This window comes from Argentina silus, assembly GCF_951799395.1.
Source record: "Argentina silus genome assembly, chromosome: 17".
In the NCBI taxonomy this organism is placed as follows: Eukaryota; Metazoa; Chordata; class Actinopteri; order Argentiniformes; family Argentinidae; genus Argentina; species Argentina silus.
Window position 1 is genome coordinate 4,616,672 of NC_139671.1, and position 18,227 is coordinate 4,634,898.

Sequence of the window (18,227 nt, forward strand, 5' to 3'; positions counted from 1 at the left end):
TCCTCTGAGGGGGAGGGGCTGTTTGAGGGTGTGAAAACCCTGAGCTGGGACAGCACATCCCCCACAAAAACGCCAGCCACGAGGGATTCCTCAGAAGACCTCCTCCCGATAGAGGACTCAGACTCCACTTTTGTCATTGACTCAATTGTAGTCAGTATCTCTCCAATGACGTCCGTGGTGCTCTCGTCAAGGTGGGTCTGGGAGTCACATCCAGCTCTAAGCGTCTGGGAACACTCGCTCAGAGAGAGGGTCTCCACCTCCTCAGAGTTGACTTCTTGCCGGGGCTCCTCGAGGGGTGATGATGTCACCAAATCTGCTCCACTGGTGGCAGAGCCCATGTTAAAGAACTCTGCCACTTTACTCTGCAGGTTGCTATAGAGCCTCAACGTGGCAGAGAAGACCCTCTGCCTCCTGCTGGGACATCCACCGGGCCGGGCGACGGAGGATGCAACATCGTGACCTGTGCCCCCAGCCTGCACCATGTTGTCCTCCACGGCCTGTGCTGCTACGTCCTTCACATCTGCCACAAATGTATCGACGATCTTGTTCGCCTCAGCGTCGAAAGCATTCGTGGCAGATGGTGAGGTGACATGACAGCCATGCACGTGGGTTAGGCTTAGAGCAGCACTGGCAGGCCGGGATGACTGCACAGAGCCGCTCTGAGAAGATCCACTTCTCCGGAGAATTCCACTGACAGCCCTTGAGGCTTTTTTGTGGAACTCTCGACTCCTGATGATGGCTAGGTCATTCTGGCTCACCATAGCCTCAGAGGCTCCAGAATCACCGGGGGTAATTCTGGTCTCTTCTGAGGAATGTGAGCCTCCCTGATATGAGCCATCTACGTCATCACTTTGGGATAACATCTGAATTTTCAGTGCCACCTCCCTGAGCATATCTGCTGCGTCCTGTCCACCTCCCAGTGTCTCCTTGCAGCTCTCCATGGTCTCAACAAGGGCGGTCATTACCTCACCCGTCATCGGGGCAAGAATCTTTTCCCTTACCTCCATACTTACCTTCTCCGGAGGTGGCAGCGCTGACGGACCCTGTCCGGTGACCCCAAACGCCTGGAGAGTGCCAGAGATCACGTGGACCATCTCCTCGGTGGCTGGCATGGCGTTCTTCCTCTCGGTCATCACTGGAGAGGATCTTCCAGAGGGGGTGTAGGCCACGACCACCGAGAAGGCGGAGTTCAGCTGGCTGAGAGTTTCTCCCACCAGAGCTCTGGTCAGTTCTGGGGAGGAAGCTGTGTCGTCACCCAGGGCCTGGAATATGGTGTCCGCCGTCACCCCAAAGAAGACCTTGAGGGGGTCTCTTACAGGCGCCCTCTGCAGGGACGTCTTGGAGCTACAAACACAAACACAAACATGAACATTACAGTCTGATGTCTGAAACATTATGCCACACAATTATTGTAGCTTAAATTCACTAAATATATTTACCTATTACAGATTAAATCTAAAAACAAAAATCATAAGAATTTAAATTTCAATATGGGTCACCTTAAAAATGGAAACAAATATATCTACCTTAAGCCCCCTAAAGAATAGTTGGACCCCTTACACATAAGGATGTGTAAATGAACCCAGGTTGACAGCTTACCCCTGGGAAGAGGAGACAAGAGTGGGTCCAGCCTCCCGGTCCTGGGGGTTGGTACTGGAGGAGCGCTCTGGGTCGAACCCGGGGGCTGAAGCCTCCTCCTGGCTGTCGTTCTGCTCTAAGATGAGCACCAGGGCCGGCAGGAAGACCCGGAAGGCCGTCTCACAGATGACCTTCACCACCCTGCGGCACAGTCGGCCCAGCTGCATCCTGGTCGTCTGCGGTTCCACAAGGAGAACACAACATCAGTGAAGTCATGATGTATGGTACATTAGGAAAAGATTTCTTTATAAATTTACAGGAAATTTTACAGGGTCAGACTGTTAATAAATGTATAATAAAGCGCATTGTATTGCATTTGTGTATGAAATGTGCGATACAAATAAAGGTTGATTGATTGATTATCACACACAACCACAACTTACAGGGTCTCTCATGCCCTTACGGATCACCCTCCATTGTCTGAATGAAAAAGAAACAAGGAAACATTTTCAGCTGTTTTTTTGTGTGTTTCAGACATAGTAGATGTACAAGACAGGCTACAGAAAGAACAAAGCTACCTACACACAGCACACAACACCAACAACAAAGCTACACACAGAACACAATACCAACGGTAGCGAAAACACAAAAGATGCACCCCAACCCACATGATGTCCACTAACTGTCATAGACACACTCAACAGTTACATCAGAGCAACGTCCAGCACATACAGCACAGTCAGGGGCGGCTGGTGGAGGTAGAAATGTGGTAGAAAGGTAGAAATGTGTTTGATACCATTCCTCATTCCATTTCATTCCATGCATTACAATGAGCTCGTCCTCCGATTTCTACCTCCACCAGCCTCCCCTGAGCACAGTCCCCTGACTAAAAGTGACCTCGTCACAGAGAGACATTAAACATACTTATCAGTCAGACTCCTCAGGAAGTTGAGGAGGATGGGATAGACCTCTTCTTCCTGGTCTGAGGGGATGTTGGCACTCTGACGTGCCTTCTCCTCCAAGAGCTCAATCACTGCAGCTCGGTTCTCAAACCTGTCTGGAGACCGGGGCCCAGGCGGAGGGGAGGGAGCTGCGAGCAAATGCAAAGAGAAATATAAACTTTGATCCAAATATCTAATTCTTTTTGATCTAACATATCTCGGTTACAAATATATAGTTAGACTGACCAAATTGGTAGGCAGCATTTCTAATAAACTTCTTCCATCCAAATTCACATCATCTGAATAGTACAGTGTGTATTGTAAACTTTCTGAACAGAATAACACAGTCTCCCCACCACGGAGAAGCGTTGTATACATTCTAAAGAGAATCTCTAACCTGTGTTGGTGGCCTTCTCAACCGTGGTCTTCTTGCCACTACTGTTCCTCTTGGCCTTCAAGAAAACACACATCAGATCACACATGATAAGGTCCAGTCACATCAACACAATAACTCATTCGCGAAATAGTTACCTCTTTTTTGTTCGGCATTGTCAAAGCCAATATGAAAACGCTCTTGAACCGTAGAGGGTCGTCTCAGTTTAGCATAAAACACGTTTGACCAAAGTAGTGACGGTAGTTTGAACTACAATATGACTGTGACGTTGACGTCACAATACGGCCGGTGCCATGGTGACCACGGGACCATGCAACTTGTCTAAACTAACGCTAAGGCTAACAATAATAATGATGATAATAATAATAATAATAATAATAATAATAATAATACATGAAAATAAACATAATAACCGAACAAGTAATAATAATTATAATGATAATATTTCACAAAATTCGTGTATCCCTATTTGTTTAAAAGTTTGATTCCAAAATCACCATAATAACAAAGGCTAAGCAACATGCATTGTCGTTGTATGCACATGTTTATACATACCGTATATTCTTTTGGAATTGCAAGACATCTTATTTCACAAGGGTGAAATTCCTACAGGTGTCATCAGCAAACTTGATGGAGTTGGTATTGGAACAGTGACAGTCTATTTTAACAATTTCTGTTCTAGTCAACTTCAAATCTAGCTGGAATGTTTCTGAAGATTTCAGGATGTGGCAGTAGACTGAACTGTTCTCTCATTCTAAGCTCTGATGGAATGGTGTTTGTATGTACCTTGTCAACTGTCCCAAATCAGACCAGAACAGACGAAAGTTCTTCATTAGTGGGCTTTCTTCAGCTAATAATGGGCAGAGTTGACAATGTAGGACTTCCAAAGGTAGTTTGTAGGACCAATATAGCGTAACATAACAGGCTTGCTATTGGCAAATGTATTGGAACCCATAACAGATGGAACAGATTTAGTTGAATAATTCCATATTTATTTGGGAGGCTACCTCGGGAGGCTGCCTTCACAACTTGCGGGCAGGTGTGTGATTTGGCATTGCAAATTGTCATGATGTTGTGTTGGCACCAGGATGTGCATTCATGCAGTCTGTGAGAAGTAATTGTGATCAACGCTGGTCGGCAACTACTCAAACTTGATCCTCTCAAACACGGTCATCGTCTGTGACTAGTAGTATTATTTTTCCATCCAAATAAAAATCGAAAGGTAATACCAGCCAAAGAGAGGGCTATCTCATATGCATGTCATTAAAAAGTGTCATAAATATTGACTTTTTTTTTTATCCAGAAGAGGCTTCTAGCTTTTGTAATCTCCTCTTTGAACGGAACACAATATCACTTCCACCTGTTCCAGTCGGCATGTTTTTCTAAGCGAACTCTGCCTGTCAACCTGTCAAAAACATAGCCGAGGTGTCAGGTAAAATGCTCGTATTATTTCAAACTCTACCTTCTTGCGTCATACATTTGGAAAAGAGTATTAGTAGACGTATTTATTTATTGACAGTTTTATTTATTCCAAAGATGCTATTAGCGACACACTTTCTGTTGCAGAGCACAGAGCCAGAGGCTAACTAGCAGTCTGTAGTCATTCGATACAAATCTGGATTTAATGTTTACCGATACATGGCACTCCTTAGCTAATGCAGCTAGCTTGCAAACAAGTGCACATCATGGTTGGTTGAAGGAGATACATATGTAAATGAGCAAAGATTAATAGTTAGCTAGCTAACTAGCTAGCAATGATATGTGGGCTAAGCCTTCATTTTCAGACACAATTGCAGGAAGGACATGACATCTCGTTTAGGGGCTATTCCTGACTCAGCAGCAGCTTCTCCGAGCTACATCCTTTCTTGATTTTAAGCTCCCGTCTTAACATCTATTAGCAAGACACGATGACATGACATTAACCCAACTAACTTGTTGGTAAATTGGTCATCTTCTCTAATAGCAATTATGGTGTGTTATTATGTGTGTGTAATTATTTAGGTTAATAGACTTGGTGTGACCCTCTCTTGGTAGTTTGTACAAACATTATTGAGCTGGCTCAATAATAAATGTCAGGTGAAATTGACATGAAATATTGTGCTTAGACAGCTCTATTAATCTAAAAAGAGTATGGCATTCAACATAGCAGAAGTAACAACAACAACAGAACACTTTTGATATGGAAATTACACTGTCGAAAAGAGTAGGACTATTTCATGACCTCATCTCCTCTTGTAGACTTTCTGCGCCTCTCATTGGGAATGGAGTTTGCGGAGCTCATCAAGACCCCTCGGGTGGATGGGGTGGTCCTCCACCGTCCCTTTATGCCCACGGTGGAGGGGACCCTTTGTCTGACGGGACACCACCTCATCCTCTCCTCCAGGCAGGACAACACCGAGGAGCTGTGGCTGCTCCACTCCAACATTGATTCCATAGAGAAGAGGTGAGGGGGCTAGTGGCTAACAGTGGTTTTTAGCAGTGCTAAGGTTCTACAGTCAGGAGAGGAGGAGTGTATCTGAGGCCTTTACGATGGTCACTGTCAGCACCCGTTACCTAACATTCATCTCAGTGACCATAGTGAACCTTGAGGATAAGATGGGGAGCTTTTTGAACTGTCTGAACTGCCGAACCTCAAAACGCTGACTCATCTTCCAGGTTTGTGATACTGTAGGGTTGTAGGCTGAGAAAAGATGATCATATACTGCTAATGGCACCATAACATACCATTCTCCTGTAGGTTTATTGGCTCTCTGGGGACCATCATAGTGAAATGCAAAGACCTGAGGGTAATCCAGCTGGACATCCCTGGGATGGAGGAGTGCCTCAACATCGCCAGCTCCATTGAGGTGAGTGGGCCCAGTCTAAGATAGACTCTGCAATATCCCCATGGGGAGTTGGATGACTTGAGAGATGTTTCTGATTAACTTCACCTGTCTACATAGTCCACTATAGAATAAATAGAGGGAAAGGGAACAATTCTACTGCATTTGAAGATTAATTTGTATTTACTGTAGGTACATTCGGGAGAGTTGTGCTCCTCTACTTTTTTTATACAACATCCACTCTGTTTCATCTTAATTCACTGCTGTCCACTTGGTCAAATACTTGCTCTATGTCTTCTAAAGTGCATACTCAATGTTGTCTGCTCATGGCCCACAGGCGCTGTCCACCCTGGACTCTGTCCCCCTGATGTACCCCTTCTTCTACCGGCCCATGTTTGAGGTCATAGAGAACGGCTGGAACTCTTTCCTTCCAGAGGATGTCTTCAAAGACCTTGAGTCCATGGTATAGTTGCTTTCATAATCAGAGTAGAGTTTACAGCTGGTGTTTTTTTTGTTTTTTTTAAACAAGCCACAAATATGTTTATTTTCTCTCATGAGAAATAGATGCTTTTCAGGGTGTTCATTTTTGTTGATATCTGAAAGTACACTGTCATAATCACGTCTGTATTAGCGACAAAACAAAAGTCAGGACTTATTTTGTCGTTGACCTTGGCCGAGCTGGCCATGACCATCTCATTGAAAACAACGACATCCGGTTTCATGGGTGCGACATAAGTAGTAAAACTACCATAATAAATAACAGGGTTAGGGGTTGGGGTTAGGGTTAGGAGTTAGGGTTAGGGTTAGGAACTTAGGAGTTTGGGAGCCTTCATTTTAAGCTGAAAAGTAAAGCAGAACTTTACACTCATCCCTGAACTTGTGAAACTAAACCTATGATGCCCCCCTCCTCTCAGACAGACGAGTGGAGGTTGAGCGGCGTGAACAAGGACTTCAGCGTGTGCTCCTCTTACCCTCCTCTGGTGGCCGTGCCCAAAGACATTGACGATGACACCCTGAGGAAAGTGGCCACCTTCCGTCACGGCGGCCGCTTCCCCGTGCTCAGCTACTACCACAAGAAGAATGGCATGGTGAGAGCAGGGAACCATGGGAAATGAAGTCCATTTGCAGCAGAATGGCGAGGTCTCACCGTTTTAAGCTATACTGAGACCTGAGACTTTTAAGCTTCTCCTTGATACATATAGTGACAGTTGTGAGATTCATACTACAGTAATAGTATAGTGGAACTTGAAATCATATTTGTTTAAATTAGAAATTATATATATTGCAATTTGAAATGATTCTCTGTCCTTTGACCACTCTTTGTCCCCAGGTGATGATGCGAGCGGGACAGCCCCTGACGGGCACCAACGGGCGGCGCTGCAAGGAGGACGAGAAACTGATCAACGCCACACTGCGGGCGGGCAAGCGTGGATACATCATCGACACACGCACCATCAGTGTGGCCCAGCAGGCCAAGGCACGTGGTGGTGGGTTCGAGACAGAGGCTAACTACCCACAGTGGAGGAGGATCCACAAGGCTATTGAGAGGTAAGTGGGCACTGTGTCCTTGAGATATGCATGGAAAACTTGAGCCACTATTTGAACCACATGTATGTTCAATGTGAAATATGAACTGATGATACGTACGTTGTATGAATTCACTGCATAATACCGTTTCACAATACACTCTTACGCTCATGTCCTCTGCCCTCAAAAGCTCACACGCACACACACACACACACACACACACACACACACACACACATACTAGTCAACTCTACCTTACGTGTGTGCAGAGCACCCTAAGCTACCATTAGTCTGTATGCTATCCTTCCCTGAATTGGAGTGTATACTTGATTCACCATATTTAATGCTCATGCTAACTTCCATCGCTAGGTCCAACATTCTCCAGGAGAGCCTGATCAAGCTGGTGGAGGCGTGCAATGACCAATCCCACAGCATGGACCGCTGGCTCAGCAAGCTGGAGGCCTCTAACTGGCAGACCCACGTCAAAGAGATCCTCACCACCGCCTGCCTGGCTGCCCAGTGCATCGACAGGTCAGCAGACTCCTACCTCTCCTTTCTATCTCGGGTACATAGACCTCCATTATTCTCTCTGTGTCTTTCACACAGACACACACAAACACACAGACTCACAAACACAAGTGGACATTCACTCTCAGTGCGCGTGCGCGTGTGTGTGTGTGTGTGTGTGTGTGTGTGTGTGTGTGTGTGTGTGTGTGTGTGTGTGTGTGTGTGTGTGTGTGTGTGTGTGTGTGTTCTCTCTCAGGGAGGGGGCGTCTGTGCTGGTCCACGGCACAGAGGGCACAGACTCCACCCTGCAGGTGACCTCTCTGGCTCAGATCATCCTGGACCCATCCTGCAGGACCATTCAGGGCTTCCAGGCCCTGGTGGAGCGCGAGTGGTTGCAGGTGAGTGGCTCTGCAGCCGCAGGTCCATATGGAAGAAAGCTCAGGGCTACTGTTCTCTTTAGATAAGATAAGAAAACTTTATTGTCTTCGGCACACTGGCACAAGAAAGGTATAAACAGAGGTACACAACATAACATGGTGTACAGCATACTTGATATATACAATGTGAAAAAACAGGTTATTTATGGTTACAGCATTTCTTATTGAGTTACTTTCTGGATATTGGTTACAGCAGAGTATGAATGATCTCCTATAACAGTTCAAGATCAAGATTCTTTATTTGTCACGTGCATACAAGTATACAGTGAAATGCAAAAGTGACAGTGCCACAGAGTAGTGCAACAATAAGTTTTAAAATAGAATAAAATAAAATAGAAGTAATAAACAGTATAAGCAGTATAAGCAGTATAAACAGCGGCAGTTTAGGTGGGCTAGTGGTGCTTTCAGTCTCCGGCCTGGTGTGCATTAAAATAACCCTACCAGGCGGTTAACCCCTTCTGGGTATGCCTCGCGTAAATTCAGGAGATCAGTTGAGATTTTAATGTAGAATTGAAAAGTACTGTTTAACTTTGTGATTACATTTCCATAATTGAGTAGCAATTCCAATTCCCCTTAACGTCATGCACAGACTTAGAATGGATCCCCTTCCAGTACCTTGACCCCGTGACCCCAGCTCACCTTTTTCTCCGCCCCCTCTTGAACCCTCGAAGGCGGGCCATCCGTTCCAGCAGCGCTGCGCCCAGTCGGCCTACTCCAACAGCAAGCCGCGCTGGGAGGCGCCCGTCTTCCTGCTCTTCCTGGACTGCGTGTGGCAGATCCTTCGCCAGTTCCCCTGCTCCTTCCAGTTCAGCGAGCACTTCCTGGTGCTGCTCGTCGAGCACGCCTACGCCTCGCAGTTCGGCACCTTCATCGGCAACAGCGCCGCCGAGAGGTCAGTTAGCACAGTTCACCCTGCACAGTTATACCAGCGCCCTCCATAAGTGTTGGCGAAAGGAAGCATTTTTTCTTCTTTTGGTTCTATACTCCAACAGTTTGGATTTGATGTAACGTTAATAATTGTTGATGAAACAATTATTATGAGGTTAAAGTAGAGATTCTCAGCTTTAATTCAATGTTGTTTTCTTTCAATTGGTTTCCCCTTTAGAAATTACAACCCTTTTAGGGCACCGAAACTATTGGGGCTTGACAGGTGTTTCTGGTTAGTCAGGTGTGTTCTGTCACATAATTTGTGCAGCCATATGAGAGCTGTCAATGTCTAGTCTTGATTCTAGGCTTTGGTTTGCCTTTGGAGTCTACTATTGGTGTCTGCCAACATGAAGACCAAAGAGTTGTCACTGCAAGTCAAGGAAACCATTATTAGGCTGAGAAATCAGAAAAAAAATAGGACGCAGCATAAGTCTGTCGTTGGCAGTTTGTTTCTGTCGTGTCCTCATGCTCAGGGATTATGACCTCGTCAGCCACAGAGCACAGTTGCACCAGACAGGGTCGGCCGGAGGGCAGGATGTCTAGAATGGAGTCTCCATTCACAGCTCAAGTTACCCCCCCCCAGTCTGCTGCCTCTGCACAGCGGTTGGTTCACATCGAGGGCCCTGCCGTGCCAAGTCCACTATACGCATTTCTGTTTGCTGTGAGGAAAGGCGTCCAATAACAAAATTGTCACGTTAAGAAATTGTGACACAATACTCCAAAAAGGAACTAATATCTCATTCAACACACAAGCATATTTCCTATTGTGAGTGTTTTTAAAATGTCTGTCAGCACTGATGTATTTCCCAGCTTGTGGATCAGATTGTAACCAAATGCACGTTTTGAAGAACCTAAGTTGAGTTATGCCACAAAGACAGTTGGAGGCGTATTGATAACTGTATTGGTTTAGTTTTACATTTGTACTTTTTAGTGATTTAGCAGACACTCTTATCCAGAACAATTCACCTAAAGTAAGTGAAACACCTGTATGTCACAATCATTGCAAAGAAAACTTTCTATAAAAATAAGTGCAAGAAGCGGTCACAGAAACAAGTGTTCTTTTTTTATTTGTTTGGCAAAAGTTCAGGTTTAACACAAGTGTGATACGTTGGGAAATGCTAGGAGTGGAAGCAGTCTTAGGAAGAAGAGCCCAAGTGTAGTCTAAAGAGATGGGTCTTTACTCTGTGGTGTTTTGCTGAGAATACGCCTGTATTGATAACTTGCATGTTGCTCTCCCTCTGTCTTTGTGTCAGGGCCAAGCTGAAGCTGCCTCAGAAGACGGTGTCTCTGTGGTCATGGGTGAACAGGCCCCAGGAGCTGGAGCGCCTCTCCAACCCCCTCTACGAGGCCAACAGCCTGGTCATCTGGCCGTCCGTGGCTCCCCAGAGCCTGCTGCTGTGGGAAGGTAGGACTGGGAATGGAGCTCAATATTTTTATCTGATTTTTGAACTATTAAATATTAAAAAATTCCTTGGAAACAAGAAGCACAATAGACATAACAAGACAGACGGAAATACGCAATCGCTCAAGATTGTCATCTGCAACCTGACCCACCTAAAAGGTTGTTCCAAATGACACAACCAAACAGTATGGTAGGAGTGCTATATAAAAATACCTCTGGAGGGAAGCCATTTTCCTCAGACCCCTTGCCCTCCACTGTTTCAGTTCCCTTGTCCCCCCACTGTTTCAGATCCCTTGTCCCCCCACTGTTTCAGATCCCTTGTCCCCCCACTGTTTCAGATCCCTTGTCCTCCACTGTTTCAGATCCCTTGTCCTCCACTGTTTCAGATCCCTTGTCCCTCCACTGTTTCAGATCCCTTGTCCCCCCACTGTTTCAGATCCCTTGCCCTCCACTGTTTCAGATCCCTTGTCCTCCACTGTTTCAGTTCCCTTGTCCTCCACTGTTTCAGATCCCTTGTCCTCCACTGTTTCAGTTCCCTTGTCCTCCACTGTTTCAGTTCCCTTGTCCCCCCACTGTTTCAGATCCCTTGTCCTCCACTGTTTCAGTTCCCTTGTCCTCCACTGTTTCAGTTCCCTTGTCCTCCACTGTTTCAGTTCCCTTGTCCCCCACTGTTTCAGTTCCCTTGTCCTCCACTGTTTCAGTTCCCTTGTCCTCCACTGTTTCAGTTCCCTTGTCCTCCACTGTTTCAGTTCCCTTGTCCCCCACTGTTTCAGTCCACATGTACGCCCACTGTCTCACTTCCCTCTTCTGTTCTTGGCATTTCTTGCTATTTCCTTACTTCTCCTTTCCTCCCCCCTCCTCTCCTATTTCAATATTTCTTATTGAATCTCTCCGCCCCCTATTTCATCATTCTACTTAAATGTGCACTTTCACCAGAGGGGGGTAGCATTGCTTATATGGAATGCTACATTTGCTGCTTGGGGGCTGCTTGGGGGCTGCTTGGGGGCTTTGAAACCATTGAATCAGATGAATGGAGACATCACTTACTCTAAACAAAAAGAGAACAATCCATGTATCAGTAATATTCTCCTTTTTATATATATTGACATATTACTTTATGTCAGCTTTATGTCAGAAGTTCCCAAACTTGGGGTCGGGACCCCTGTGGGGTCCCCTGATTCCATTTGGGGTCCCCTGACAAAATCAAACTAACCTTTTTAATTTGATACGTAAGACACAACTATTTTTGTTGTGTGTGAAGACAATGTATGTGTATTGCACCTGTAGTCTATACTGCAGTGTTTTGGGGTTAAATCTTTCAGGTGATTAGACACTTGGACATCATTATTATGTGTTGACGGCCCACAATCAAGTTGTTGGGGTCATGGGAAATTGTTGATGTCAATTTGGTGTCGCAAGACAAAGAAAGTAGGGAACCCCTGCTCTATGTACTGTTTGTCCTCGTTGCATCAGAGGAAATATGCATTAGAAGAAACACTCAAGAAAATATGTATTGACTAGAATGCTTTTGTTTAATTGACAAGGTCACTCATGTGCAAATGTCCACAACGGATTTCATTGAACACTTTAGCATTGGTGCTTCAGTTGTGAACATGTGAAACACGGGGGTACTTTGACCATTATAGGAAGCGTCACTGATCCATCCTGGCACATTTTCCCCATTGCTCAGATGGCAGCTCAAGCACATTTATGCTGTCCCCGCGTGGTTGGCCTATTATAGGATGCACCCTGAGTGTCCTCACTGTCACCTGAGCACCCGTGACGCTAGCAGGCTTCAAGAGAAGGCCAATTACAAATCATATTGCTTCTAATCTTAGCCCACTATTTTGTGGCAATAGTGACTCATACATGCGGAGACATAGGGAGTCACAGGGCTACAGCGTTCAGTGTCAGATGTATCCATCCCAGATTTGTTACCTGTGTTTCATTCATCCCAGCTATTGATTTTTAGGGCCCCAAGTTGATTATGTGAAAAACATTGAAGTTGATGTGCAACACAGTTTGCATTCCCAACATGTATTGAGATCAGGCCCACACTTGCGTACTTTTTCAGTCTGTTTCAAGAACTGCACCGCTTTTTAGTGTTGTCCTAATGTCCCCCGAAGTGTATTTTACCCAAATAACCAACCATACTCCCGTCCCACACCATTAAACCATGAAACCATTTGCTGGTCACAGACTCTACGCATACTCTTGCATCAGCCCAACTTTAAGGCAGGGCGGTTATTGGGTTCAAACGTGCCTGCGTGACTGCAACACAAGAGCTTACAGACCTACATTCCACGTATAGGGTGTGTGGTATGAACTTTCAAGAGAAACCAAAGAATGTCAGACACCTTCCTCTCCTCACTTCATTCAGTAAAGAGATGACATTCATTCATTTTTGGAGCATTGAGAAGAAATATGTTTGTTCACTTCTCTTCACAGTCTTCTCATTGTTTACACATGGAAAAAGTAGGGAATTGTGAAAGAGTACAGAAGTACAGTATTTTGCTGCCACCCTGAGGGGTTGATGCCCTTGCTTTCAACATGGCTGTTTTCCATAGGGCTCTTTTCTATATGAGTGCGGAACATGTTGAATTTATGGGGTTTTGTAGCGTGAAAACGTAGATATTTGCAGGATCGTTAAGCCTACCTCCCAAACCTGCTTGTTACAGGTGCACTTCTCAGATCTCGGGAATTATAGTCTTTTTGATTAAATGTTTGAGAAAGAACATACAGAAGAAGCATTTTGTTCAATAACACAAACCTACAGCAAAGACTATATTTTACTATTGAAATGAAATTGAAATGTCAAGGATAGGAAACCACAGTTTTAGGAAACTGTAGGCAATGTTGAACATATGCTTAAAAAAGCATCAGCATGTTGTATGTAGCATCAACTAGTTTACTGTATGAACACATATTTCAAGAGGAGAATGGAGAATGTCCTCCTGATTGTGTTCATTGTACATTCCACCCATAGAGTACACCTCTGAAGTCTCACTACGTTGGAAACCAGAGTGCCTCCCTCTCCCCCCTCTCCCCCCTCAGGCACTTTTCTTTTCCCCGCAGTGAGCTCACGCAATGGGACCAACTTTCCCCCTCCTCTCATTCAGGGCCTCCCGTGACAGGGCCAGCCTACGTAACTATGACATTTCTATATATGACGCTGTCTAGACTATAAGATTTGGCTGACAAGACCTCTGACACCCACGTCATTGTTCTATTTCAGTCGACTCGGTGCCATTCATTCATTTTTGGACACCTCACTATGGGATATGCACCCCTGCATTTCCTATTCGCTGAAGCACTATTCACAGCCTGTGCAGGCTGGGAGAGCGTTGCAGGCACTAGCCCTGCCTCGTACCGAGCCCATATCTGCCGGCTCAAAGCGCACCCATATCTTTCTTTACACTCTTCACTCAGTTATTTGCATCAACCCTCGCTTGCAGGGCTAGAAAAAAAGTAATTGACCTTTCGGTGGCGCTGCAAGCTCAACTGGCACCATATCAGGTTTGGTTCAATGTGAGAAATAATGCAAGTATTGCCAATTCCCATGCTCCCTTTCAAAAGTGAACAATGTGGAGCTTAACTATGGGACTGTAACATAAGCTTGTGCTTGTGCGGTGTGTCTCCTCCCCTCCAGGAGTGTTCCTGCGTTGGAACCGCTCCTCCAAGTGTCTGGACGAGGCCTACGAGGAGATGGTGCACATCATCGAGTACAACAAGGAGCTGCAGAGCAAAGTCAACAGCCTGCGCAGACAACTGGCCCAGCTGGAGACGGAGGACCCGCTGCTGCAGACGCCGTAGAAGGATCCGGATCAGGGAGAGAACACAGGGTGGATAGATGGGGGGTATGAGAGAGAGGGAGGGAACTGTGGAAAGAGAGAAAGGAAAGGAAGGAAGGAGAGAGAGAGAGAGAGAGAGAGATAGGGGGGGGAGGCCCAGTTTGAATACATCATTCCTTCTTTCCCTCGAAGCAGTCACTGAGCTGATATGACAAAAGCAATCTAATAGATGAAAGCAATAAAGTGAATTCCTTGCTTTCATCTCTCCTGTCCAGCTTTATTAGCAATTAGCCGAACTCTAAGAAGGTGTGAAGGAGGAATGTACTTTTACAGTAGTACTCAAACAGGGCCTGGAAGAAATGACAGGGAGATTGATAAAGAGAGAGAGAAAGAAACACAGCCAGTCACTTTTAAATGCAACCACTAAAGCCAAACCACCCCACCCCTGTGTGTCTTACCTGCCTCAGCACTGTACGCATGCATGCACAGACACGCAGAGACATCATGCTATCCCAGTAAGCTGATCTCCATAGCTGTTGCCCCACCGGCTCTCTCTCTTTCTCTCACACACACACAAAACACAACCTTACCTGCTGTGTAGCCTACCTGCTTCTCAGTACTGTTTCTATGTATGCATGCACGTACGACAAGTACAGACCGTGTACATGTACATCATGCTATCCCAGTCAGCTGTTAAACAATGTTAACTCCACTGGCACACACACACACACACACACACACACACACACACACACACACACACACACACACACACACACCCACCAATGCTGGTTCTAGTAATCTTTGGGGCATTAATTACCTTGTGGGCAACACTTCAAGTAACCGTGGCAACTTATCCATATTCAGGCCCAGATACACATTGACCACTTTATGATGATGACGAGGTGGTTCCGAATCAGATAGTTTCACTTATGAAATATTTGTTACACTGATTAACTATATGATTTATTACATTCCTAAAATGCTTATGGTGTGAAGTTTGAACACAGCATTTTGAACAAAAATAAATTGTTAGCCTTTGATGTTTCAGGCCAATTAAAGTTTTTATTTAGCTTTTTCGTAATTCGTAATATATCTCTGTAGGTAGTTTAAAGAGGTAAACATGTGGTGAACAAATAATTCTGCTGTTTTTTGGTGTATATGCTTTAAACAATAATGACAAATGCACTTTTTGGGAGAGGCATTTTACTCGTATGTGTCATTTTAATCTACGCCAGTTAAATATATGAACTTGTTCTATATTTAACACTATTTTGTACATGTTCAGTGTTTTCTGTGAAGGTAGTGTCAAAATTCCAACATAAGCATCTCATGACACATGATTTAAAGAGGCACAAACATTCAACACCTTTATCATTGTTTTTCCAAGCCATTGCCAATTATTTGAATGTTTGTTTAAGTCCAAATACCTCTGTCTGTCAGGTGTCATATGATGCTTATAGCAAACCCGCAAATGCTTTGTTCCAAATTAGTCATTTCTTCACCTTTTAATCAATGCACATTCTTCTAATCTACACTGTTTTAGTGTGAACTACTGTAGTCAGCCTGCTTTATAAAGCTATGTTTTAGTTATGTCTTGTTTTCTCCATGTTTTAGCATATTGCACCATGGGACTTCTCTAGTTCAACATGTAGCGATAAGAGTTTGGTTGATGAACCATATAATTACGTTGCTGACATCTCTGAAATGTGTCATTTGGGAAGGGCTGATGGATGTCTTACCACCATGGCCTAAATATGTTTGTTTTTTTATCCTTCATTTTCAAACTAACATGTTTATTTTCAGTTGAGCTATCGAAAATGCTCAATTATTACCTGAATTTCTATGGATTGAGAAAAACACACAGCTTCTCGCGAAGGATAAATCTTCTAGCTGTATGACTGACTTTAGAGCTAGAGAGTGATCTAAGGGCACCCTGTATGTTGAATAAGTTACAGAACACTAAGTTAGTGTCTGAAAGCTGGGGGTTTTCAAGGGAAATGGGTCCGGCAGCGGCAGATTCTATAGCTTCGCGGGACATCTTGATTAAGTATGGGGTAATAGCTTAAGCTTACTATAATAGGGTATTTAGTGGCATAGCAAATAATACATGCATACATGTACAATGCGCACATAAACTATTTTACTAGGTCCTTACTAGCATCATAGGCATTCCTGTCAAACAAGCTGTCCCACTTTTACCGTGTCACTTTCTGATGTTTTCTTTATATCTGATCAGTGCAATGCCTTACTGGAATTAAGTGAAAATGTTTGTTTATTTCGATGGTCACTGTTAATAATTCCTTTGTCTTTGAGATTAACCTTATTAAGCAAAAATGATGAATACAGTATGATTTATGTTTTTTTAAGCTCTTTGGGCATTAAAAGATGACTGTGCTGAAAGCATGCATGTGTTTCGCATGTGGTTATTGCTTTGTTCCCGGAGACAAAAGGTGAAAATATTCCAGACCAAACCCCCGGTGACATTGTCACAGCCTCCCCTGGAACAGATATAAACCACTGGAGGCAGTTAGGAATCCATGTGCCACGGTTTGATTCGTCTGAGAGGATTGTGAAACACCTCCCATCAACATGAGGAATGTACCATCTGATGAAGCCATCCAGGCAGAAATAGACATTGAAGCATTTGTGCCCATGTTTACGTCAAACATAGCTTCAAACCTCCTATGCAAATGTTTGAATAGCTGACCATGTTTGCACTCATTCTCCTTCATATGTCAACTGAAGCTCGAACTCTCACTGTTTCACTTACACATCTCCTGCGCTCTGCTCTTGAAGGTGGCAGAGCAGCTTAATCAGGCAATTTGGTGAAAATCATTTATAGTTGACTGTAAGTTAAATACTGATTAATCTGTGTTTAAATGATATCTTAATCCGCGCACACACAAATAAGATGTTTTGGGAAGGGGGTTATGCTCTGATATTATCACTAATGTCATCTCATGGTGTCAAGTGACGCCTTGCCCTCTGTGGGATTGAGTCGACTTTTAAATGTAGTGAACCCACTAGAACCCACTCAGGCATTCACCACTAGTTTGGAAACCAAATAACCTATTCGATTCCAGGTAATGGGAGTCCGTTTTTATTTTATTTTTTATTTTTTTTAGATAGAGAGTACCCTTTGGATCACTAATGTTGTTTTCAGTAAATGTGTGTCACTACAGGTGATTGATTAACCTGTGTTGTTTTGGAGAGAGGAGTCCTGTTTCCTATGATGACGGAAATGGGGGTGTGCACCTGTCAACCACTCACATGCCAGCTGAGATCTGAGCCCCGCCTACCTCTCCTCATGTCTCAGACATCTCACACCGTTTAATGTGGAGTGCATTTATTTACCCTGCCCCACTCAAATACAGTCATCCAGTGATGACTGATTAAACTGATATGCACCTATCACCTAACAAGATGACAACCTTTCTACCGTTGTTTTGCAAAAACACTTTTATCTACCTATTGCATTATTGTCTCACTCACACACACACATATGCAAAGTCTCAGTGCTAGTTTGCCTTGGATAGATATTTCAGAGTTTATTACTGATCACTTTTCATGAGACACATATGTCCGTCACAATGGTCACCTTCTAACTGAAAGAATAACATTGGTTTATTTATTGGTTTAATATTGGTTACATCTCTCCTCCCCATCCCCCAGCTGTTTACCAACAAAGTGGAGCTCGCATTGTTGTTGTTTGAATTACAGATTGCACCTTTAAGATAAAATTTATGTGATTAAGGTTGGATTAAATAGCTAAATGGCTTCTAGGTACTACAACTCAAATTACCTTAGGGCAGGCATTTGAAAGCAGCAGAGTGCATGTGTATTAGCACTTGGCATCAAACCTTTCCTAACCTTTCAACACAGCTACCCTCCGCCCCCC

General features: G+C 44.3%; 1 protein-coding gene across 1 annotated transcript; it reads left to right on the plus strand.

Annotated features, from left to right (window-relative positions):
* The first annotated feature begins 4,289 nt into the window (after positions 1-4,289).
* mtmr9 (myotubularin related protein 9) lies at positions 4,290-16,734 on the plus strand. Its single transcript, XM_083688688.1, has 11 exons — positions 4,290-4,345; positions 5,152-5,356; positions 5,651-5,759; positions 6,073-6,198; positions 6,650-6,823; positions 7,066-7,283; positions 7,632-7,793; positions 8,026-8,167; positions 8,878-9,098; positions 10,387-10,538; positions 14,185-16,734. Exons 2-11 carry the CDS (start codon positions 5,175-5,177, stop codon positions 14,346-14,348), a joined length of 1,650 nt encoding a protein of 549 aa, XP_083544814.1. The 5' UTR covers positions 4,290-4,345; positions 5,152-5,174; the 3' UTR covers positions 14,349-16,734.
* Positions 16,735-18,227: the final 1,493 nt, after the last annotated feature.

Bases quoted from the DNA above. Each gene is read 5' to 3' on its own strand.
- mtmr9 (XM_083688688.1), top strand. From the start codon at position 5,175: ATGGAGTTTGCGGAGCTCATCAAGACCCCTCGGGTGGATGGGGTGGTC. The intron at 5,760-6,072 runs GTGAGTGGGCCC...CATGGCCCACAG, and splicing joins ACATCGCCAGCTCCATTGAG to GCGCTGTCCACCCTGGACTC. The intron at 6,824-7,065 runs GTGAGAGCAGGG...CTTTGTCCCCAG, and splicing joins ACCACAAGAAGAATGGCATG to GTGATGATGCGAGCGGGACA.